Here is a 24,434-nt window from a genome sequence, read left to right as displayed (position 1 = left end):
GTCGTGACCAAACTAATCTGCGCAACATCTTTTTCAAATGTGAAACGAGGCCTGTGTAATCTTTTTTTTTTTTCCAAAGAAAGTGAGAACAACTTTGAATAGTAGCAGTAGTAGTAGTAGCAGTAGTAGTAAACAACTTTATTAAGGCAGCTGACGGTTTCTTAAGTGGCGAGGGCTGTCGGGCCATGCCTGGTCGCCACCTCGTCAGGGCGTTTGATGGCCCGGAACTAAGTGTCCAGGCTTGTGGTCGTGAGGATTCTCTCTCAGGCCTCACTTGATGGTGACTGTCTTGGGAAGTTTGGTGGAGGAGGTTCCTTGCTGCATCCCTAGATGATGTGGTCCAAGGTTGCGGTCTGTGTCTTGCAAAGGGTGCACGTAGATGTGAATAAGGCAGAGTATATGTGTCTGTATATGTAGGGGAAAGGGAATGAGTTGGCTTGAAGCCACCCGAAGTTATTTGTTGAGCTTTGTTTAGTTGTAGGTGCGGGGTTGGTCTGATTTGTCTTGATAGCGTGTAGTACTTCATGATGTCATGAAAGGTGATGAGTGGTTCGGTTGCTTCGGTATTGTGGTCCGAAGTCTGGCCCACCGCTGGGCGTACGAGTCCTCGAGCTTGTCTGTGGGCGGCTTCATTATCCGTATTTTCTGTGTGCGCTGGGACCCAGATGAGTTGGATTAAGCAGGGATCGTCACCGTCCGTGCTGCTCGCAGCAGTGTCGCCTGAGACGCGTGGCACTTGGGGGAGAGGACAGAAGATGCGTGCCATGATTGGGGAAACAGTGCCACGGGCAAATCGGTTGATGGCAGATTTGGAGTCACTAATGATAGTTTGTGGTGTACACGTATCTCGAAAGAGTACGGCCACCAGCGTGGGTCCGGTCTTAGCGAGTCGCAGGGCACGCGTTAACCGTCGCCGTGGCGAGAACACGATACTGCTCAAAGTCGCAACACTTTATTGTGGCAACACCAAACGTAGTACAGCCCGTTGCAAAGGCGCGGCGAGAAAGCAAATAGGCTTATCCATGCCATGGGCACAAAGTACTACACAGGGTGCCACGAGCACGTCTCCGCGGTAATGGTGATCCACGGAGACACCGGGACCAAGGCCCGGTTGCTCGAACGAGGGCAAAGGCGCTCGCGTTGGCTTCGGAGGGAGACCGGTCAGCGTAGCCAGGCCACGCACTAGGACACCGTACCGCCCTTCCGGCCGTGCGTACGCAGCGGGGCAACAAAAGGTGAGCGTTTGCCTCGGGCGCGAGGCGCCGTCAGCGAAGTCCGACGAGCCCCGAGCGACGGGAGTCGACGAACGGAAAAGATTGCGTGGCTCACCGTTTGCTGTCCCGGAGAGTATCTGTCTGCTCCTGACGCAGCGCGCGAAAACCTCTCGGGAGGCTCCACGCGTGGCGCCACAGTCAGCATCCGCTACCGGGTGAGGGAGTTAAACGTCACTCCGCTCTCACAGCGCAGCTGACAGCAAAGGAGGGCAGACATGTCGGGACATGAGAACGGCAGAAAAGGCGGCAAAGCCCACGCAAAGGCAGCGGGCTAGCCTCAATTCCCACATCCCCCTCTCCTAAATTTGCCCTTTACCGGTCTGCAAAAGGCAGCCGGACGTCACCCATGCAGTTGAAATGACACTGCTATGAGCGCCAGCTAACCTCAGTCCAGCCCTGCTATTGCTGCTAAAAAAAATGATTACAAAGGAGAAACAAAAACATAAATAACAAAATAAACACATGACACTACAAAAGTAACAGCGGAAGGGAGCACAGAAAAGTGGGACTAGTGTTCGTGGTGCTGAAGCGGGATAGCGTCCACTGCGCAGAGGGGCGGAAGGGCATGACAGTGTCCGCTGGTTGCGATGCCCGAGTGCGAGGTCAGAGGTTCGGGAGGGGGCTCACTGATGGCTCGTTGCTGCTCTTGATAAGCCGCGAGTCCGACGAACACCGCCTCGGTTGTGGTTCGGAGGCCCCGCATTTTTCGCTCGATGACGGAGCTGGGACGTTGCGGGAAGCCGCGCCTCTCCATTATCAGGGAGGCCGAACCAGAATTGGCTGCGAGGCACCCTGGCGTTGGCCGGCAGCATATAGCTGCTTTCAGCTGGCCTCGCACAGGAGCCATGGTGGGAAAGGCAGCAGGGCTTCTTTGGCGACAGCCGAGAGCAGAGCACAGCCAGACGGTCTGACGTCAGTGGGTCAGTGCCCGCCCAGCACCTCCAGTGTCCGTGCCGATGGGGGGAAGCCATGACGCACTCTTCGCGCGGGCTCACACGGAAGCATCACGCACTTACGCACGCACACACACACCGCCGACGGCTGCGCGAGCGTAGGCGCAAAGCGTCCTTCGTCTCACTCCCCCGGCAAGCACTGACACTCAAGGTCACACACAGCTCCCTTCGTGGTAGACGAAATGAACACGGGAAAAAAAAGTAACAACAGAGCAAAATTACACTCAACATCTGGCAAAAAAAACAAAATATAAATAACACTTATTATTAGACAAAAGAAACATAAAATACACATGAACACTTAAAAAAAAAACACTGGCAGCAGACAGGGCAGGGTCAACTTCTTTACGAGAAAAGGTTGTAAACAAGCTAACCTATACTGAGGCTAGAGAGTAAACTGAGGGCCTTCGGTTGCGGAGAAGTCCGCCGTCCGGCGCGAAATCACAAAGGTGACCGCTTCCTCAGATTATACCGGTGCGGGCCCGTTGCTTGCGCGAAGTGCCGCAGGGTTCTGGCGCGAGCTCGTCAGACCGTGATGCAAAGGGTTTCAGGTCTGCGATATGGGCACGGCTGACTTTTTCCGTATGGGGATCTTTCAGCAAGTACGCGAGTGGAGTGCAAGCTTTCTCCACTCGGTACGGACCAAGCCACTTAGGAGCGAGCGAGGTTGAGAACCCCTTACTGGCATCGCTAAGAGCGTGGTTGCGCTTCAGGACAAGATCGCCCACCTCAAAAACTAGGTCGCGATGCTTGCGACCATATTGGGCCTTCTGCTGAGCCCTGGCCGACGCCAAACTTTGCCTTGCTTTGCAGAAAGCTCGACAAAGCCTGTCCCGAAGTGCCCACGCGTAAGCAGAGCAGTCTGCCGGCGCCTCCTCGTCCTCGAGCTGGCATTGAGTGACGCTGGTCACCGGATTTGCCAACTCCCTTCCAAAATTTAAGAAGGCGGGCGAGAAACCAGTTGAGCGGCTCTCGGATGTTCGAATAGCAAACGCGAGCTCACTCATATGGTCTGCCCAGTCCCTTTGACTTTCGGCAAAGGCCGCCAACATCGGTTTGAGCGTACGATTGACGCGCTTCGTCAAATTAAACTGGGGATGGTAGGGTGAAGTGGTGCAGTGATCGATTCCGAGGGAACGGCACGTGACACCAAACACCCGAGCGGTGAAATACGAAGCATTGTCAGTGATGAGCCTTTCCGGGAAGCCGAACCGGCAAAACACTTCCTGCAGCTTCTCAAGCACCGCTCGCGCTGTCATCTTCCGAAGTGGGAAAAGTTCCACCCATTTCGAAAAGTGATCAACGACTACCATCAGGTGAATGAACCCCTGCTTACTTCTGGGAAATAGTCCCATTAGATCGCAGGTGGCCACTTGCGACGGACTCTCACTGACAATCGGTTTCATCAGACCGGGCGGTTTGCCACCCCTTGATTTCACCGTTTGACAGACGCGGCAAGAACGGCAATAGCGAAAAATGTCTCGCTTCATGCCGGGCCAGGCCCCGCCGCGGTGGTCTAGTAGCTAAGGTACTCGGCTGCTGACCCGCAGGTCGTGGGTTCAAATCCCGGCTGCGGCGGCTGCATTTCCGATGGAGGCGGAAATATCGTAGGCCCGTGTGCTCAGATTTGGGTGCACGTTAAAGAACCCCAGGTGGTCAAAATTTCTGGAGCCCTCCACTACGGCGTCTCTCATAATCAAATGGTGGTTTTGGGACGTTAAACCCCACAAATCAATCAATCAATCAATCATGCCGGGCCAGGTCACAACGCGGCTCTGTTTTGCAAAAACTTTCGAGCCACTCAGGTGACCGGCCATGGGTTCGTCGTGAGAGGATCGCAACAGTGCGGCTCTCAGACTTTTGGGCATAACCACTTTAAACGGGTCGACGGACTCGTCGTCAGTGGCTATATACTTCAGCAGGAGCCCGTCATGGTCCAGCAAATATGAATCCACCGGGGACTCCGACACATGCTGGTTCGAGTCCCCTATTCGCGCCCGCTGCAAGGCAAGCAGCGTCACGGCGCTCTGTCTCGTCGAGACAGTCGTTATTGGCACCCGCTGCAGGACAAGCAGCGTCACGGCGCTCCATCTCTCTGAGACCGTCGCACATTTCGCGACAAAACGGGTCACTTTGCTGGGCCTTCAGAAGCTCTTCTCTGCTGAAAGCGATGCCCATTCTCCCAAAATGGGGGAGTCTGGTATCGCGCCCACTCAGGACCGCAGCAACAACCGCTTGAGTTGGCGTTACGGGTTCGCTCTCGGCCTCGTGGCCTTCGGAAAGCTCCCCCGCTCGGCCGCTTCGCGGTGCGCCGCTTAGCTGGTTAGCAGCCAAGGTTTGTCTGCATGGGGACTCACTCTTCTCGCCGAATGGCGGCGAAGCTGCTGTTTCGCCTCCGACGCTTGCATGTGCTAAGGCACGCTAGCGGCTGTCGCACCGGGATCAAGGTCCTCGGCCGACAATGGGGCACGAGATAGCGCGTCAGCTACCACGTTGGTGCTCCCCTTTCGATACTGCACCAAAAAGTCATAGTGCTGTATCAGGAAAGCCCAGCGCGCCAGCCTGCCGGCAGGCTCACGGAGCCGCATCAGCCAGCTGAGCACACTGTGATCCGTTTGCACTACGAATTTCGTCCCATCAAGATAGATGTCAAACTTCCGCAGTGCAAACACGATAGCAAGGCACTCCTTTTCGGTCACGGAATAATTTTTCTCCGCAGAGACCAAGGAGCGACTGGCAAAGGCCAACGGCTGCAACACGCCATCGTATTCCTGTAGGAGAAGAACAGCTCCTAAACCCAGATCGCTCGCATCAGTTTGTACAACGAACGGTCTGGTCAGGTCGGGGAGCTTGAGCTGCGCTGTCTCTGCTATGGCGTTAGACAGTCGGCAAAACGCCTCTTGCTGCTCAAGTCCCCATTGCCACTCAGCAGACTTACCCAAGAGTTTGCTCAAGGGCGCCTGCAGTCGGGCACAGGACGGAATGAAGGAACGGTAAAAGTTGACCATTCCTAAAAAGCGGCTAAGGCCACGTACGTCCTTGGGCACGGGAAAATCGAGAATAGCTCGAAGTTTCTCCCGATCCGGCTCTATGGAGCCTTCGCCCAGCGTAAACCCGAGCAACTGAACACGGGTCTGCGCTAATTGGACCTTAGCGGGGTTTAATGTCATCCCGGCGGTCCTCACCCTCTCGAGTACATCGGCAACATGGGCCAAGTGCTCTTCGAAGGTTCGTGAATAAATCACGATGTCGTCCAGGTAGCACATGCAGTATGACCACTTTTCTTCCCCGAGGACGCGGTCCATGAGTCTTTGAAACGTCGCAGGAGCATTGCAAAGACCAAAGGGCATACGAGTAAACTCGAACAACCTTCTGTGGGACGTTAATGCAGTTTTACACTGGTCACGGTTACCCATCCGGACCTGTAGGTAACCTTTAGAGGCGTCAAGCGTGGTAAAGTACCGTGCATCACCCAGGTTACCTACGATGGAGTTTATCGTGGGGAGCGGATAGGCATCCTTACGAGTCACTCCATTCAGACGGCAATAGTCGACGCACAGGCGATGACTGCCATCTTTCTTAGGCACCAGCACAATTGGAGACGCCCAGGAGCTAGACGAGCGGCGAATAATGCCAGCCGCAAGCATGTCATCTAACAACCCATCGATAATCTGCCTTTTGGCGAGACTGACGGGCCTGGGGTTACACTTCAAAGGAAGCGCGTCACCAGTTTCGATCACATGACTCACTAAATCAGTGCAGCCAGGTTGATCGGTGAAGATCTCGTCGTACTGACGTAACAGTGTCGACAGACGAGCCTTCTGTGCTTCATCCAACTGAGTCGCGCAGGCGACCAAAGGATGTAGTGCCTCTTCGTGTCGTGTCAGTCAATCCACACGGGTTTCGAGCCAATGAGCCCAGAACGCCAGGGTACGACCCCGGAGTTGGCGCACGACACGGTTCGTGCCGCGCCTCTCGTTCCCGAAGGGGACTGTGAGAGGGCAAATGCGTTGAGCGGGGGCTTGGCCCCGAACTCTTCGCAGGGCACGCTTCCGACTCTTTTGCCGCAAAGGCGACGGTAAGCGCCGGCGGGCTGATGAACGGCTTGAGTTGGCAAAATGGGCCATCACAATAGCCGCCATTCGCAATGTCCACAACGATACCGGTTTTAAGGAGAAAGTCCCGACCGAGAATCACTGGAACATTGAGCCCTGGAAGATGAACAAGACAGCAGCGTCTCATTCGATCTCCCCATCGGACAGTCAACCTTTCAGCGCCTGCCGAATGGGCCACGCCTTTCGCAAGGGTGAATGTCGTTCGGCTGTCCCGCAAGCACACTGAGTGCTTCTGCAAGTGGGACAACACCTGTTCGCCAAACAACGAGGCGCTAGCGCCCGTGTCCAGCAAAGCCGAAAATTCACGGCCGGCAATGGTGACCGGAATGAACGGCGCGTGCGTATCAGCAAGAAAAGTGCTTGCCCTGCACGCAGAGGTTAGAAGCAAAGGTTGGGTCGCTCGTGCATTCACGAACGACCCGGAAGCCCGTTTTCCTGCCTCGCAGGAGGCCTGGATCCGGTGCATTCCCTTGCTATGTGCCCTCTTTCACGGCAGCGGTAACAGCGCACTCCATCACGGTCTGTATTCCCAGACGGAGCAGCCTCGAGCTGTCGTGATCGGCTCGCTACGTTAACGTAGGATACGTTTCTGCGAGCCGCACCTCCTACATTCGTTGGGTCGGAAAGCGTCTCTGTATGGAGGTTTCAGGTGGAGCAGCGCAGGCTGCCCACCTTTCATGCGTAAAGGGGTCAACACCGCGATCGCTCAACTCCCACGCACAGCCGGTTGCAGCCGCAAAGGCGGCGCCGAGAGGCTGTTGCCGTTGGGGAAGGGTCATGGCCCCTCTCCAAACGCAGCGCGGCTCAAGGGCAACGCTGGCTGGCGGCGGCGGGCGATAGGCACGCGCGGCGAGAATGTCGCCTTGGATGCGCTTCGCCTCGGCGGCCAACTCTTCTAAGTCCCGGAAGCGGCCGCCGCGCAGGTATGCCGAAAAAGACGGATGTGCCTGCCGTATCACCCGTTCAACGCATTCCTCGTTCGAGGTTCGGGGCTCAGCGATAGAAATAAGTTCATCCATTGCACGTACATACTCCTGTAAAGACTCGTCAGGAGCTTTTGTACGGAGCTCGAGCTCTCGCCGCATCCCACTTTCGTAGTCAGCGGGTAGAAATTCGCGCAAAAAGACCGCACGAAACTCCTCGAGGTTTGCTGCGCGGTAACCGGTAAGCCAATACCACCTCGCCGCCGTGTCAGTCAGTGCAGCTGGAACAACACGTTCGAGCTCCACCTTATCATACAAACCCATCGCTCTCTGATAACGTGATAGAGAGTCGAGGTAATCTCGGGCGGTGAGCTGATCACCGTGTCCGCTGTAGGTTGGCAAAGGCAACATAACAGCGGGGTGACCGCTTTTCGGACCAGCCGAAAGCGTTTGCACAGCTCCCGAGAGTGCTTGGATCATCTGCACGGCGTTCTGCAGCAAAGTCTGCGTCGTCGCACCGGCTTCGTAGGAAGCCGTTGGTGCGTTAGCGGCGCGGTCGAGCGAAGGCGAGCAGTCGCCCAGCTCGATCAGTGGGGCGGTTTCAAACAGACCACCACCCTGCACGCCATTCCCAGAGCAAAATAGGCTCCTTGTGGGATTGGCCTGTTGTCGAACCAAAGGCGCACTTGGTGCGGCTACCATCGACAATTCAGGCGCCTGCTCAGCGTGCGTTCGAAGTGTCGATTGCACAGCTGATAGCGGGCAAAAGTCGGCGAGGGCCAAGGCCTGCGCGCCGTCAATTCCGCAGGGAACCGACTGCGAGCGCTGTGCCGACGAACTTCCATGCATGCCGAAGGGCGCATTAGCAGTTGGAGGCGCTTGTGCGTAACGTTCGGGTAGGGCAAGAGGCCCATTCTGAAGCGACGCGCCATCTCCAAAGGGAGCGGCTAGGCGCCTCGGTGTCGTCACTCCAATAGGGAGTGCCGACACGGACGGGTGCAGAAGGGTTCCCGTCAATAGAGGCAATGGCCTCCTTGTGCAACGCGGCATCCGCTAAAAGGGACAGCGGACAAAAATCCCGCGAAGCAGCCATGTTGCGACGAGCCCGAATCGCGCAGGCGAACTGACTCGCTAAGAGCAGTCAAAAGCTAGAGCTTTTGATACCGCGTTGAGGGCCAGTGTGGTGTACACGTATCCCGAAGGAGTACGGCCACTAGCGTGGGTCCGGTCTTAGCGAGCCGCAGGGCACGCGTTAACCGTCACCGTGGCGAGAACACGATACTGCTCAAAGTCGCAACACTTTATTGTGGCAACACCAAACGCAGTACAGCCCGTTGCAAAGGCGCGGCAGAAAAGCAAATAGGCTTATCCACGCCACGGGCACAAAGTACTACACAGGGTGCCACGAGCACGTCTCCACGGTAAAGGTGATCCACGGAGACACCGGGACCAAGGCCCGGTTGCTCGAACGAGGGCAAAGGCGCTCGCGTTGGCTTCGGAGGGAGACGGGTCGGCGTAGCCAGGCCACGCACTAGGACACCGTACTGCCCTTCCGGCCGTGCGTACGCAGCGGGGCAACAAAAGGTGAGCGTTCTCCTCGGGCGCGAGGCGCCATCAGCGAAGTCCGACGAGCCTCGAGCGACGGGAGTCGACGGACGGAAAAGATTGCGTGGCTCACCGTTTGCTGTCCCGGAGAGTATCTGTCGGCTCCTGACGCAGCGCGCGGAAACCTCTCGGGAGGCTCCACGCGCGGCGCCACAGTCAACATCCGCTACCGGGTGAGGGAGTTAAACGTCACTCCGCTCTCACAGCGCGGCAGACAGCAAAGGAGGGCAGACATGTCGGGACATGAGAACGGCTGAAAAGGCGGCAAAGCCCACGCAAAGGCAGTAAGCTAGCCTCAATTCCCACAAGTTTCAAATCCGGCCATTGCGGCGAGTACTATGGCAGCTTCTTCGGCCTCGGTTGGGTCCTGTGTGCGTATGGAGCCGGCACACATCGTGGTAGGCTCTATATCGACTGAGGTACGTTTCGACGAGACATTGATTGCATAGGCCTGTTTGGGGGCTGGGTATCTTGCCGCGCCGTGAGCCGCCTTAGTGTACGTACCGTAGGTACAGTGAAGGTTCCAGTCGCGCGCCGATCGTCTATCGTCATGAATGCCGGCCAGCATGTTCTTCGGCAATGGCTGTGAAGCGCTGTCTGATGAGGGGTGGTAGCGAGATCAAGTCTTGTTCTCTTGGTGACGAAGGAATGCGGATACACTAGGAGTATCCATCTTCCAGTCTTACTACCACGCAATCATTCAATTTGTGCAGTTCGGTGAGCTTCGATAAGTTCATCTATTGTATTGTGAATTCTAAGGCTGTGGAGGTGCGTGGGCGATGTCGTGTGGGAGAGGCCCAAGGTGATCTTGTGGACTGTGCGAATAAGTCTGTCTACTTTTTCTTTTTCAGCCTTGAGTAGTCGTAGGTACGGTAAGGCGTAAGTGATTCTTGTGGTTATGAAGGCGTTTAACAGCTGGAGAAGTTCATTTTCTTCCATGAAGTGTTTCCGCGCGGAGATTCTTTCTAACAGACAGGCAGTCCGAGTGACGGTGACCGCAAGCCTCTCAAGTGGGATGGTATTGCTCCTGCCGGCTTGTACATGAAGGCCGAGAATCCGCATGTGCTGCGCTATCGGTATTTCGGATCCCGCAATCCTGAGAGTGATGGTTGGTAGTGGCGGGTGTTTAACCTTGCGGTAGTCAGGAGAACGAAGAAGGAGGAGTTCAGATTTTTTCACTGAGCACTCGAGAGCCGCACGCGCAATGTATTCAGCCGCTGTGTTCGCGGCGCGTTGTAGTGCCTCTTCGATGTGTCCATTGGAGCCGGTAGTAGTCCATACCGTCACGTCGTCCGCGTATAGGTTGTGTCGGATGTTGGGTATGCGGTCTAGTAACTGTTGGAGTAGGCTCATTACAAGGTTGAAGAGGAAAGGGGAAAGAACGGCTCCCTGTGGCATGCTTTTGTTGAATAGGGCAAGTCGCTTCATGGCGTTGCTGTCATTCAGAGAAAGTTCCACAGTGTGGCCTTGTAAGAAGGAGCATACGTTGTTGTAAATACGTTCCTGGGTTTGTTGAAGCCAAGTGCTGGACTATCGCGTTATCGAATGCCTTGTGTAGGTCAATGCCTAGCATTGCTCGCGTGCCCGCACGTACAGGGTCTTTCAATAAATCGTGGTAGATTTGTACCAGATCATCTTGAGTAGATGAGTGGGTGCGAAAACCGAGCATGGTTGGAGGGAAACGGTCTTGCTCTTCTGCAAGTGTTTCAAAGCCAAGCCAGGAACACGTGCTCAAATAGTTTGCCAAGGCATGAAGTTAACAAGATGGGGCGAAGATTTGATAAATCTGCCTTTTTTCCGGGCTTTGGTATAAACACTATTTTCGTGTGCTTCCATTCTTCTGGTATACTGCCGGCATGCCAGCAGTCGTTGAAATATTCAGTAAGGGACTGACCTTGCGTCTAGGTTGCAGATTGTTTCGTTGGAGACTCCTCTTAACCTGGGGCCGAAATTGTGCGAAGCTTTAGAATGGCTGCATACACTTCGACTTCTGTGATGTTGGCATCAAGAGTTGGGTTTGGTTTATCTTTATAGGGTGGTAGTGGTGTCGCTAGTTGGTGGGCTTGGTTGATGTATTTGTCCGCCAGGTCGGTTCGTAGATCTTCGTCTCATTCGGGTTGTTGGTGGACAAGTTGCTTAAGTCTGTGTCGTGCGGCTGTTTTCGAGTCGTCATGATCCAGTAAGTGGCGGGATAGGTGCCACGTCTTCTTTTTGCCTAGCTGTCCATTGAGTCCGCTGCACAGCTGACCCCATTGTTGGCGAGCGAGGTAGATACTGTGTTGCTCGATTTCTTCAGAGGGGTTCTGTATGCGGCGACGCAGTTTCTTATTGTAGCATTGCTTCTGCCATCTGCGCAGCAGGCTTGCATGTGGGTCCCACATGTGGAGAAGACAAGAGTCTGTGGCAGGCGTTTCCTCTGCTGCTTTACTTTCGCGCGTTGTGCGCCACACTTGGTCGTTTAGTGAGGTTGTCCATTTCATGAGGTTTGTTATGTGTTCCGAGGCTTCACTTTCGCAGACATCTTTAAATTCGAGCCACTCTGTGATTCGAGTGAGTGCTTTGTGTGCTCTCTTGGCAGCGGGCGTCTGTACCTAGATGGCAATGATGTAGTGGTCACTACCAGTGAGTTGACAGGTGTTCTCCCATATGATCTGTGCAATATTCTTGCAGTATGTGAGATCCGATGGCGTGTCCCTACACGCGCTGTTTCCTATCCAGATCGGTGGCTGCTGCAAGTCATTTAGTAGAGGGAGACGGGGATCCTGACTGAGTTGCCACAGCTTCTTGCCTCGTTTGTTTGCCGGTAGGTAGTCCCAGTCAGAGTGCCTGGCATTGAAATTTCTCAGTATAAGCAGCTGTGCGCCTCGAGATAGCGATGTGGTTTTCTGGAAGAGCAGGTTGAGCAGGGGTGCGCATTATACGTTGAGGACAAAGACTGACTGATGTGAGCGTTTTCGTGGAAGAATTTCCACGACCGTGTGTGGAATGTCCGGGAACTCTAAGTCGTGTTGTTTTGCCTTGAGGCTCTTGTGGATGAGGGTACCTGTACTTGGGGCTTCTTGGTTGTGCAGGTTGATCAATTGTTGGAAAGCGATTGTAACCCGGGAGTGAGATAGCAGCTGTTGTTTTCTGTAGTGCGATAACATCTGGTGCCGTTTGGCAATTTGGCAGTTGTGTTTCTTGTACGAGTAGCTGCAGGTGGGATTTCTTATTACGGAAGCCCCTGCAGTTTCACTGCCATATTGTCAAGTGGGTGCTGGCCATGATGCATCAGCTGGAGCATTACTTGAGGGTGTCGTGGGTTCGCTGTGCTGGGTGGAAGAGTGAGAGGACACTCTGTTGCGTATGATAGCTGGTGCTCTGGCCATGCTTTGTTCAATTACTGCAAAACTTGATTGATTGATTGATTTGTAGGGTTTAACGTCCCAAAACCACTATTTGATTATGAGAGACGCCGTAGTGGAGGGCTCCAGAAATTTTGACCACCTGGGGTTCTTTAACGTGCACCCAAATCTGAGTACACGGGCCTACAACATTTCTGCCTCCATCGGAAATGCAGCCGCCACAGCCGGGATTTGATCCCGCGACCTGCGGGTCAGCAGCCGAGTGCCTTAGCCACTAGACCACCGTGGCGGGGCAATTACTGCAAAACTGGTGACGGTGTTGTTTACGGTGGCTTCCATGTTTGAGAACCATGTCTCTATGTTCGTTAGATGTGAGTCTACAGTTGCGAAGGCTTCTGTTATGGCGGCGCAAACTGCGTCAGTGACCGTGGTATAGACTGTCGTGCGGAGGGCTTCGACAACGGATGCGTTGACCGTTTGAATAATTCTCACCATCATGTCCTCTTCGGATAGCAGCGTTTCCATGGAAGTCGTTGCTTTACGTTTGGCTGCTGCAGCTTATTGGGGCTGTGGAGTTGAATTATGCATGGACTGGCTGGCCTTTGCCAGTCTACTTTCTAGAGAGCTGTTATGCGCAAGCAGCGTTTCGATCTGAGCTTGTTGTGTCGCCATTTGGAATTTTAACGCATTGATTGTTTGCGTAACTTGCTTGACGAGCCACACGATTTCGATGGCTGCGGGGGAGATGATGGAAGTGGAGACGCCGGGCTTCGCACCCATGCCACAGTAGGGTTGCTTGGTGATTCTTTTGATAAATCGGCATGTTGAATGTGACTTGATGATCGGGTTCGTGATTTTGACCTTGAGTGGAAGGTTGCTTGACCCTGCGAGATCGTGACTTCGATCGGCTGTCCCGTTTCGTCGGCGTTTGTAATGTCTCGAGACTGGGGTAGTTACACTCGTCCAAGGCAGGCGGGCTATCGTCATTTGAAGTTGGCTGTGTCGCTGGTGACTCGGTTTGTAGTGTCTTTTCTGCTTGTGCTGCGTTAGGTGGTTCAGGCTTTTTGGCGAAGCGGTACTGGCATCTTGAGCTGTTCGTCATGTGTCCTCCTTGACAGACGATACAGCGGGCTTGGCATGTTGGTGGCATTCCTTGCGGTGGTGGCTCGTGGCCTTCTCCGCAACGCGTGCAGCATCGGCACCTAGGTTGAGGGCACACATCAGAGCGGTGCCCGGTCTTCCGGCAGCTGAAGCATGCTTCTACTTTGGGATAAAAAGGGTATTCTCGGATGCCATCTAGGTAGGTGGTCCCCGAGCAGCGTTATGAGTAAATTCTTCGTTTTTCCCATGCTTCTGCCACCTACTATTTGGTAGTTAGGGTTGCTTTCTTGAAGGTTTTTCAGCGTCTCATCATCGGTGGGGAACGTGTGGGTGTAGAAAGCGATGCCTTATGTCGCGTCGTCGGGTGGCGGGGCGTACATGTGTAGCTCAATCTGCCGGTCTTCTCCGAGGAGGATTGATGTGATGCATTGGTACGTGATTGCTCGGTCGGTGGTAGCCACACTAACGGTAAAAGTGTTATTCCTTGGGTGTATGCGTATTTCATCACACTTGACGTGGTTAGTGCGACGAAAAAAGGTCACCCAGAAATTTTGCTTTAAGCAGTGCTTTTTGCAAGTCTCCGGGTAATGTGTGCGTGAGGTCAGTGGGTGTCTTGGGGCATTCCACGATGTGGTACGTGTGCGACAGCAGTCTTGGCAAAGGATGGCGGTTCAGTTCTGGCGGCAGCCGGGGGGTTATGTAGTTTTGGGGGCTTTGCTTGCTTGCGTGTCGTTCATTTGGGCTTGTTGCTTCAGCGCCTGGTGACGTATCGCCTGGGCTCTGAAACCTTGAGGTGGTGTCCAGGAATCGTCCGACCGTTCCTCGAGAGAGATTTTGATGCCATCGACCCCGATTTTCATGTCGGCTGGTGTCTCGGTGGCCGCGAGAGCGGTGTCTGGTGCAGTGTCGCAATGCCTAGGCTACAGTGCTGGGGCTTTTCGGCGTGGCGGGAATAGATGAAAAGCTTACTTGAAAATGGTGACCAATATCTATTGGAAGTTGTATCCTCGGTACCGGTATGACTTGAGGAAACCATTCGTATGAGAAATTTTAAGCTATGGGCATGTCTTCCTACTGAAACATTGAAAAACACCGAAGCTCGGTGCAGACGCATCGGATCGCTTCCAGCACTCGCCGCGTCTCCTGAAAAGTAGCAGGATTTGATTTTTAGAAGAAAGCAAGTGATGACCTGTAAAAATGTTATGTGTGTAAATGTGCTATACTTCGAGCATATAAGCCTATTTAACAACCTTTTGAACTTGAAAAAGGATGAATCTTTGTGTGGGTAGTATGTTCATTTAATTAACCATGAAGTGAATCTTCGCTGCAGTGAAATTTCTTTTGGGTATATGTTCTCACGGCTTAGCATTCCTTTACTGTTGTGAAACCACCTTTACAGGGGCTATATGCGGGCTGATATACATCTATTCGTTCATCTCGAATACTTCAAAATTTTCAATAATTTAAATTGTAACTGAAGCAAATTTGGATACTGTAATATTCATTTGAATATTCGAAGCATTCAGGTATTTGCACGAACCTAGTACTGATGCGTACCAACTAGCTCAGCTCTCTGTAGTTTTAAATAAATTACTTGTAGTCCGGAATGTTGCCAGAATTTGTAGCAGCCTTCCAAACAGTCAGTCCATGTTTCATTCATATTTGTCCTATCGCTACAGGTTAATGAAAGTGAAGTGAGTGTTTGCAGAAAAGCTACATTCCTCAGCTACAGAGGCGAAATCACCTCTGTTTGACTTGTCGCATGGTTTTTGGGCATTAAAGTGACTGCTGCATTAGGTTATGCTTTGTAAATTTCAGTTTTTAAGCAGTGCTAGCCACCATGTATTGAAGGGATGCTGAAGGCAAATAATTTGTCTACACTGATTTGAGGTTATCTTAAATGTTTGTTCGGTGAAGTGTCGGCGATGTGATTGCGGCTCGTACGAATGTCAAAGTGATAACGAATGAGATTCATGTCACTGAGATATTACTGTATTATCGTTGTTCCTCAATACTTTGTACTGGTCACAAAACTTCGGGCCGAGTTTTGTATGGGGACAAAGCCTCCCTCCAGCGGCGCCACTGCAGACAAGGGGACTTTCATTGCAGCCGCTTATACGGCACATTTCTGGTGCATTACGGCGTTTTCGTGCTGCAAACTTGCTCTGATGGCTTTATGGACATATCTCAGTGGGGTTTCATATTCTGGTCTCGTATCGCTTACAAGCGGCATACCTGCGCGCAGCAGTAAATGTGCTGTTCGTGTGCGGCAGTGTTCCATTCCTTTCGGTCGTGACAAAATCTGCATGCAGCCTCGTGCTGCTCACTGATTTAGCAAACATTGTTTGGTTTTGCCTTTTTGGTGTTTTTATTTTATTTGTATTTTATTTTATTTTTATTTATTTTTTCGAGGCTGTAGCTGATGTTAACCGAAGACCCAAGACAAACACTGCCAGTACACAGCCATGTGTACCATTGGAGATGGGAGTGTGTCACGCCTCTTCACCGAGAAACGTGCTGACGTACGCAACTAGCACGATGATGCTTTTTCGTGATTATGTGCCGACGCTTCGAAAAAAATACTTACGTAGCCTGAACTCTTCAGAATATGAATGATAGAGTTAAACATTAATTTGGGTACATTACTATGTGGAACTACGCTCCGCGTAAGAAATGCCATGTTAGGGGAAAAAAATTGTTGATTGCCTGTACGTCACTAAATTGTTTGTTTCGGGCAGACTGCATGTACAATACTGTGTAGTGAATATCACTGAATATGTGGTAGGTTGGCATAACTTCCAAATCTACCGCATTTCAACCAGTTCTTACGTTTGTATGGTTGTCAGGAAACTTTTCCGGAAATTGAAAGTTCTGTGCGTGATCTGGCTGCATCGCCAAAAATGCTGCCCAGTCCAATCCGTTTTTTATTTTATTTTATTTTTTTACGAACCCATCACATTTTATTGTAAATTAATTTATGAGGCATTCATTTAAACGTGCATTGGGTCAAATTTCGGACGTTCCTAGCTCTTTTCTCGTCGCGGTGGTAATATGAACTTGAGTGTCTGGGGGGGGGGGGGGGGGGGGGACTGTGGAATGAAGGCCGACAGCAGCGTGCTCAAAGCTTTGAAAGGACGGGCGCGGCCAGCGCATGCACCGTCAGAACTGCGGTTATTGTTTGGTATAATTACTTTGAATGAAACTGCGGTCGCTCTTGACGCATTCATGTGTGGCGACGACGTAACCTGCAGAAACCCAAGAGGGCACGCGTGTTCAACGCTCGATCAGTTAAAGCGACGTTGCTTTCCACGAACACTGTGAATGAAATCGCGGCAGATGTAATGACAGCAAAAAACACTACATAGTTTTAAAGGCACGTGTGCAGCCAGCGCACGGGGATTGAAAATGGAACTACCATTTTCTGCAACGGCAGCGTGCGAAACCACTGTTTAGGTGACGCGATTACTAACCGAGGGCACGCGGTTAACGCTGTGGTGGAGGTTATAAAGATTTTAAAAAATTCTAAAATAGTTTTGGCATTCCTATTCAAAGAATCGAATAACGTTCCTGTCAATCTGGGTACCTTGGGTACACTTTTCTTGGCATAATGTTTTAACCCACTGGTTCAATTTTGTGGCAATGCAGGTTTGTTCTGGAAAGCTGGTTTTATGGCACAACAGCACCACTACGGAATATATTCAACTTCTCGGGGTAGTTAAAGGCAGTTATTTTTATATGCCTATTCATGTATTTTAAATCTTTTTAAATTTCTGAAATTTGTGCCAAAGTGAATTCGAATTTCGTAATATTCTTTCAAATAATTGAAATGCCCGAATATTCGCCTGTGCCCAGTGTGTGCAGACCCTTCAAGGATGAGTTTCTCTTAAATTAAGAATTATAACAATGTATGTCGACCTAACTTTTTACTTCAGTATCTTCTTAATGCACTAATACATACCTGCCAAGTCTCTCGGATCTTCAGGAATACTGCCGGATTTTGACGAGTTTTCGTTTGTACGGTTGTCAGGAAAATCTCCCAGGAATCAAAATTTCTGTGCCTGATCTGGCCGCATTGACAAAAATACAGCCTAATCTGGTCCAGGTTTTTTGCGAACCAATCGCATTTTATTGCAAACAAATCTGGAGATGTTCATCTAAACGTACAGTAGAATCTGAATGGTGCGAAATCGGCTGATACAAATTCGTGAATTTCCCCAGCCAAACTCTATTATGCCAATTGTGCTAAAATTCAGGTATTTCGAACACTTTTCTTCATCATGGTGGGTCATATGAACTTTAGTACCGAAGCTGTTGAACATAAGCTGAGAGCAATGTTCTCGATGCTACGAAAGGATGTGCGCGCCCCGCCCACGCACTGCCAGAACTGTGGTTATCGTTTTCCATAACCGCTGTTGGTCTTGACACGATCATGTATGTAGACAAAAATCCACGTGCGTCTTACGCTTTACCTGGTCAAAACGACTTGGTCAAAATGACGCTACAGGTCAAAACGACTTGGTTTTAAAGGCACGTGCGCAGCCAGCGCATGCTGATTGAGAATGGAACTACCGTTTTCCATAAACACCGCGCGCAAATCCGCGGTCGCGGCGATGCGATCAGCAATAGCAGCTATAGGCCCACCCACATGCATGTGATTTTCCAGTGACAAATGAAAGCGATGGGATTTGTATTCAAAGAAAAGCGGCGCACAAAAAGAAGGAGACAAAGAAGAGAACCACACGCTTTTCTTTTAATATGAATATACACCAACTCGCCCAACTTTCTATTCTGTTACGATGGAATTTGCTGTCACGGAGGCCCGTCCGTTGCTGTTGCTTGTCGCGTCACACGCTTATGGAAAAAATAGAAAAAAACGCTTGTTGCCCAGAAGCCCGTGTGGTGATTTGTAGCAACATGGCTGCACCCCTGATCCTCGCTTCGGTTGCAGTTTGCTCTCGATGCTTATTTTCGCATACTTCAAGGAATGCAAGGTATCAACCACCTTCTTTACATTTACATCTCACATGGAGAGTTAGACAGCGACTGTGTTTTGTCTTATCTTTTTCATCTTGTTATTCATGATTTGTTTTGATGTTTCAGTGTGACAATTGTGGTAGCTTGCTGCAATGTGAAATCGTCATATGAAGTGCATCGTAGCCGTTGTAGCATACACTTTTGGGCACCCTGTCATGGTTCAACCAAAGATTGTGAAAAACGAAGGTCGTGAAACGTTGTTCTGGCTTCCTTATACCACACAGGACTAATAAATTTGGCATGTTGTTGTCAGCCTACTTTCAACTACTTTTCACAGTTTATGGGCATGCTTGCAATAGTTTTCAATCTAGCAACAATGACACTTCGTTGCCGACACGTGGTTGCAGCTGTTGCGACACGACAATGCGACGGAGCAAGTTTGCTGCTGTCGCTCGTCGCTATCACTAAAAAGTCGCGTGCATGCAGCTTGGCCTTACCAGCTGAGGGCATACCTAACAGAGCAGTAGATTAAAGGTAATAAAGGCGTAAAAAAAAGGCTAGAAGCGTTTTGGCGTTTCTGTCTAAAGAGTCTAGTGATGTTGTTCCTGTCTATCTGCATATTTTGGCTATACTACGGCATTCAGTTTTCAGTTGACCTCAAGCGAAGCTCCGACCCGCGTTTTCTTGGCAGCCGACTGCACCGTCTCTTCCGTTCATGTGTGTCCCAGGAAGACATACGCGAGTTCTTTTGATAGAAATAGATTTGGCTAGTTGTTTTGACGGTGTTAAACATGGGAGATATGAACATTTGGCACACCCTTTGAGGCTCACACCTTCTTCTGTTGTTGGAAAACCCTACACTCGTGTGTTTGGCCACTTTAAGCCATTATAAGACTGTAACGCCAATGTTTAAGGACCTTCCCCTTCTCTCTCTCTCTCTCTCCTTGTTTTTGTTTTCTTTTCTTTCTATCTATTTTATATCTTTCTTTTGAGACGAAATCTCAGAATGGTGCACTTCAAGGTGTCTATAAAGTTTTGGTTGTCCTTATTTATTAGACTCGCAAAGCCAGGAGCAGTACTCTACAGCTGTCGTAGTGATTGAACATGCTTTAAATATCAGTAACAGTATTTGTGTAAAATGTGGTGATTTTGTATCGATGCAGAGTCCAGTCAGCACGGAGCCCAATCCTTCTGCAGGAGAGGCTGGCATTGAGATTCCCTGTGTTGTGGACCTTGGTCTAGAGTTGGCCCAGCTGCAGATGATGCTCAGAGAATGCCTTCCACAGCTGGAAGGAAAGGTATTGACCTCTGGCTACTGACATGTTCTGTCATTGTATGATTGTGCTCTTCGTTTATCAGGTAGACCATCAAGTTTACCTGCAGCTAACATCAGATTTTTTGGTTGCCTTGCGTGAAATCGTTCAAAAAGTTGAGTAATTAAAAAAATTTATTCGCGTTTTTTTACTTTCCCAAGGGTTCAAAACGCAACTATCATATCAAAAATAGCTGTAAATGCATGCTAGTACACTTATTATTCTTGGTGGTGGTACAGTAAAGCTACGTTAAGGTGTACTGGCTGAGAGTGCTGCATAAGTGCACATTAACTCTCAAGTACAAACTTGCATTTTGGGCTCTACTACAAACAAGAAAGTAAAAGCGAAGCTTCAGAAAGTGATAATTTCCTTTCTGTAGTTTTAGATGCTTTTAATAACGAAGACCCACCGCTGAATTCTAGTGGTTATAGGGCTCGACTACTGACCCGAAGGTCACAGAAAGGAATCGTGGCTGCGGCAGATGCATTCGATGGAGGCAAAATGCCAGAGGCCTCTGTGCTAATATTGTCACATGATTGTAACACTCTAAAGGATGCACTAAGAGTGTTCAAGATTAAACTTAATCTTTCCCTCAGAGTATGAAAAGGTAAAGCACAAGCAATACACGCTGTACACTGATAGCGGTGAACATGTCATGGGCCATCGGTAATCTGATCAGCAGCAAAGCGCGCTGGCATTTTATATTTGTGGCATCGAAAGTTCTATTATTGTCGTTTGTGGCAGGGTTAGTTTTAGATAAACTCAACTGTTAGCGTTATGCACTCAAGCTTATTAGAAGTTTGTACAATAATTTGGACCTTTCCCAAACATTCGGTCACTGTCTGCGCTAGGCAATGGCCATACATGTAACAAGCAGGTTACATAAAAATAGTTTAAAAAGTGCGCATGGCAATATTTAGGTGTGCATTAAAGAACCCCAGATAGTTGAAATTTCTGGAGCCGTCGACTACGGTGTCTCTCATAATCATATCATGGTATTGGGATGCAAAACCCCAACAATATTTAATAACAAAGGGTAAAGCCTTGATTTGACACATGAACACGTGACACCAAAGGCCTACAGTTCTTAGATCTGAAGGTTGTCTTTTAGTGATAGTCAAGTCTGGTTGGCTTTTCAGCCACATGCGGTGAGGCAGTTACTGTCATATGATTCTGCACGTTAAAAAGTGATAAAGAGAGAAATGACCATGCTTTGCTTGGAATCAGCTCTTTACAAGCCATGCACACACCAAATCCACTATATCTGTAAAGGGACACTAATGTAAAACAATAAATCAATCATCATTGATAAATTGGGCTCTATGAACTATGTCATTAATTTGGTATTAGGTGACCCTCCTTGTTGCATGGAATTTTAAGGCCTTTATTCAGCCACTTTTCATAACCATTGTCCACATCTCTTGTCCCATGACCTGTCACTATTGTGCCATCAGTGGCCCTTGTGCCATAAACAGGGGTGAAAGTGCTGTGCCAATTGCACCATGCTGCGCCAAGCCACGCCTACATGGCAATTTTCACGTGAAACGCCAATTTTAGTCGAGAGTTTTATCACCGACCGAGCAAGACTTGTGGGCTACACAAAGGACACAACCGCGACCATATAAAGTTCTGTGTTCATATCAAATGTCGTATTTCTGATCACGCATGAATCTTCCACCTCGTGAACACAATGCATGATTCTTGTTAAGGTGGCATTTGTGTGCATACCTCATTGTGGGACCCTACATCTGTTTTAACAGCAAAGCTGTTAGGCATACTATAAAGATGGCAGTGGTGCTGCAAGAAACTCGTCGCACTATTCCTGAGCAAACACCGAGCACATGCTGTGCTTGACGATTGCTTGGCAATGGTGTGGCAGGTATTTGTGCTATATAAACTGAAAAAAAAAATAAATAAATATCTGTGTCACCAGCAAAGCGATGACTGCAATACTTTTAATGTTGTGATGGTAGTCAAACCTCGTTATAATAAACTTGAAGGGGAAGTCGTAATTACTTTGTTATAACCATTAGTTCGTTATAGTCAGTATCTATTTCTATCGACAATTAGCCAGCGAAAGAAAATGAATATCTCAGCAGCCCGCAGCGCTGAGAAAAACAGTCGTCGGAAGGAAAAAAAAAGCAAAATAATTAAGAACAATGCACTTTAGTTTTGCAAATTTATCAAACCAGCTGACAGATCACTTATAAGAAAAATAGTTCTTAATGGACTTTTGCCGACTCTTCCTCACGCGAATGACTGCTTTTTCAGCTGCAGCAGCTATTTTGAGTTCGTCCTCACCGTCATCGTTAGCACCAAAGAAGCAGCACAGCAGGTCTGTCACATCCAATGCTTGCGCAGGCATCGGTACATTGGGTTCGCCAACATTAGACTTAGGGGTGTCGACACATTCGTCACTGTCCAGTCGTCATGCACGCTCGTCAGCGCGGGCACAATTTCCACATCTGACAACTGTTCAGTTGTCACCGCGTCAGCATCGGCATCGACGTACATGCAGAAAGTGTCGCAGTCAGGTACAACGCCGGCGTCAAGGAGAGTGTCCCACGACATCTGGGCCTGGTTGGTCGCGGCACCCACTGGGGACATCGAAATCTTCGGCCACTTTTTTTTTTCTTGACGCCAGACTCAACATTTGCTGCTGCCTTTGTCCATCTCATGTGTAGTGGCAGAAACTGATAAAGATGGTGTTGCTCTTCCACAGTGAACAACAAGGAAGAAAGCCACAGTATCCGCCGCCCCAGCGGCGCGCGAGGCTACGGTGTGGAGTTGATGGGGAGAAGTAGATCAAATGCGTGGGCGGGTCAACGAGTTATACAGGAGAGGGTAGGCCGGCTGACGTGCACGCTCGCGCGAGTTGCTGCGTGGGCCACTCTATTAGTCCCTGAGGAAAGGGGAGGCTGGGAGACTCGCTCCCACACGGGTGTTGGCAGGCGGCTCTCGGGAAGCGCAACGCGCGAGTTTTGAATTACCGCAGCCGTGATGAGACGTAAATCGTCGCGCGATATAAGTTAAGTTATTAAATTGATGTATACCAATATGATCAGTAAATGCCTGTTGCGGGCGAGGAATGGTTTGTTATATCCTTTGTGAGAAAATTTTTGCTTCGTTAAAACGAGGTTCAAAATACATGGTGTCTTTGGGAATTTCAAGGGGAATTACAATTGCTTTGTTATGTTTATTAGTTTGTTATATTCCACTTCATTATAACGAGTTTTTACTGTAATGCCGCACATGCTCCTTTCTATTTTTGTAACCTCACCATTATGCATGTGTAATGCTGCCTGGCGCAAATCTCGCTCGAATGACTGGTGACCATCTAGATAATCTTAGAAACGCGTACATTATAGTTTGTTCTGGAACTTATGCGGCCGCTAGCCATAACGCTGGAATTTTCCATGGCACATGTATAAATGCCGACGTACTTCTCTGCATGGCAGATTATCGACAGCCAATACTCTATGTTCGCTGCTATCAGTCTACAGCGTGTATTGCTTGTAGAGGGATGTTTCATTTTCCAAGCTCCGGTTAGCCCAAATAAAAAGTTCACTCATGAAACCAGCGGCTACTGCCTTCATTGACATCAGGACCCCCATGACAATACAAAGGCTGACAGCTAACTCTTGGATCCGACATCGTGACACTCACAACTGCAAAACGCTGGTGTAAGAGAATAAGTATGTCCGCTCTAGAGAAAAATGCTCTTATCGCGCAATTTCTTCTCGTTGAGAGCGCACTACATCGGTTTACAAGCAGTGCACTGATGCTTGCCGATAGCGCGCGCGCCAGCTATCGCAACCACGTCCTTGATTAGAATCAAAGTTCACAGCTGCTGCTCCAGCGACCCCCCTTTCCTCCCTCACGTTTACTCATGCTCGTTCAAGACAGCCGGCGGCATGTTCCTCTCTGCTTGAGCATTCGACGGCAGTTCTCACACGCAGTGGGATGCTAACGCGTGCGCCCTCCGAGCAGCGGAAATCGGCCGTCTCGTGTCATCTCTGCTAGAGCAGCGCTGGTCACACCAGCTTGCGCAATTTTACGCGCAGGTCGAATATACGATGCACGAGGATCGTACCAACTTGTAGTTCATGCAGAACATAATGGCAACGGCGAAAATCTGTCGATTGTCCATATAATTTCTATCGTAATCAAAAAATTTTCACTTAACTGCCTAGCAATGGCGTGGCGAGCGCATTTAAATTAGGAAGCGTTTTTGTGCGCGCCAATGCAGGCACACGCACATAAAGGCTCCTTAATCTAAATTTCCTCGTGGTTCTCATGTTGGCTGTGGCATTTCAATGACCGGAACATAAGTTTTTAAATTTATTTTTATATAACCTTGTGGGTTCAGTATAAAAATATCTTTCATTATATACTTGCTCATCTCTAGTCTGGGGTTGCTGTCCATGTTGGATGTGATGTTTTAGTCACATTTTGAACATCGCAGCATTTTAACAATAAATTTTTTAATTCATTTGAGGTCTAGTAGCTGTCCAGAACACCGCTATATTTTTTCTTTGAGTTGCTGCACTTTCCGCTTTGTTGTTGTAAGGTTTAACATATATGAGTATCAGGTAAATCTGGTCGCTTGATTAGTAATGCATGCTCGGTAAAAACCACTGAAATTTCTTTCTAGAAAGCAAAAATTCTAATTAACAGTGATGTGTTGCCCGAGAAATCTGCTCTAAAACTAAAATTTGATGCTCCAAAACACTTTTTACTGCTCCAGAGCTGCTCCAAAAGAATGCAGCCCACTTTTACCCCTACATAAAGCACCCCAAGTCATCATCTTCATCATTCAGCCAGGAATGTTC

The 24,434-nt window shown here is 49.8% G+C and overlaps 1 protein-coding gene across 3 annotated transcripts in view; it reads left to right on the top strand.

Annotated features, from left to right (window-relative positions):
• The window catches only part of raskol (Ras GTPase-activating protein raskol), a 188,093-nt gene that overhangs the window by 124,125 nt on the left and 39,534 nt on the right, over positions 1-24,434 (top strand). For all 3 annotated transcript variants that reach the window (XM_037435912.2, XM_037435913.2, XM_037435914.2), the window contains one exon: positions 19,453-19,587. In XM_037435912.2, the coding sequence (XP_037291809.2) occupies positions 19,453-19,587 (135 nt within the window). The remainder of the gene's footprint in view (positions 1-19,452; positions 19,588-24,434) is intronic.

The sequence above is a fragment of the Rhipicephalus microplus genome, chromosome X (genome assembly GCF_043290135.1).
Source record: "Rhipicephalus microplus isolate Deutch F79 chromosome X, USDA_Rmic, whole genome shotgun sequence".
Classification (NCBI taxonomy): Eukaryota; Metazoa; Arthropoda; class Arachnida; order Ixodida; family Ixodidae; genus Rhipicephalus; species Rhipicephalus microplus.
The sequence above is the reverse complement of the archived record's forward strand: the minus strand, read 5'-3'. Positions and strand labels throughout refer to the sequence as shown.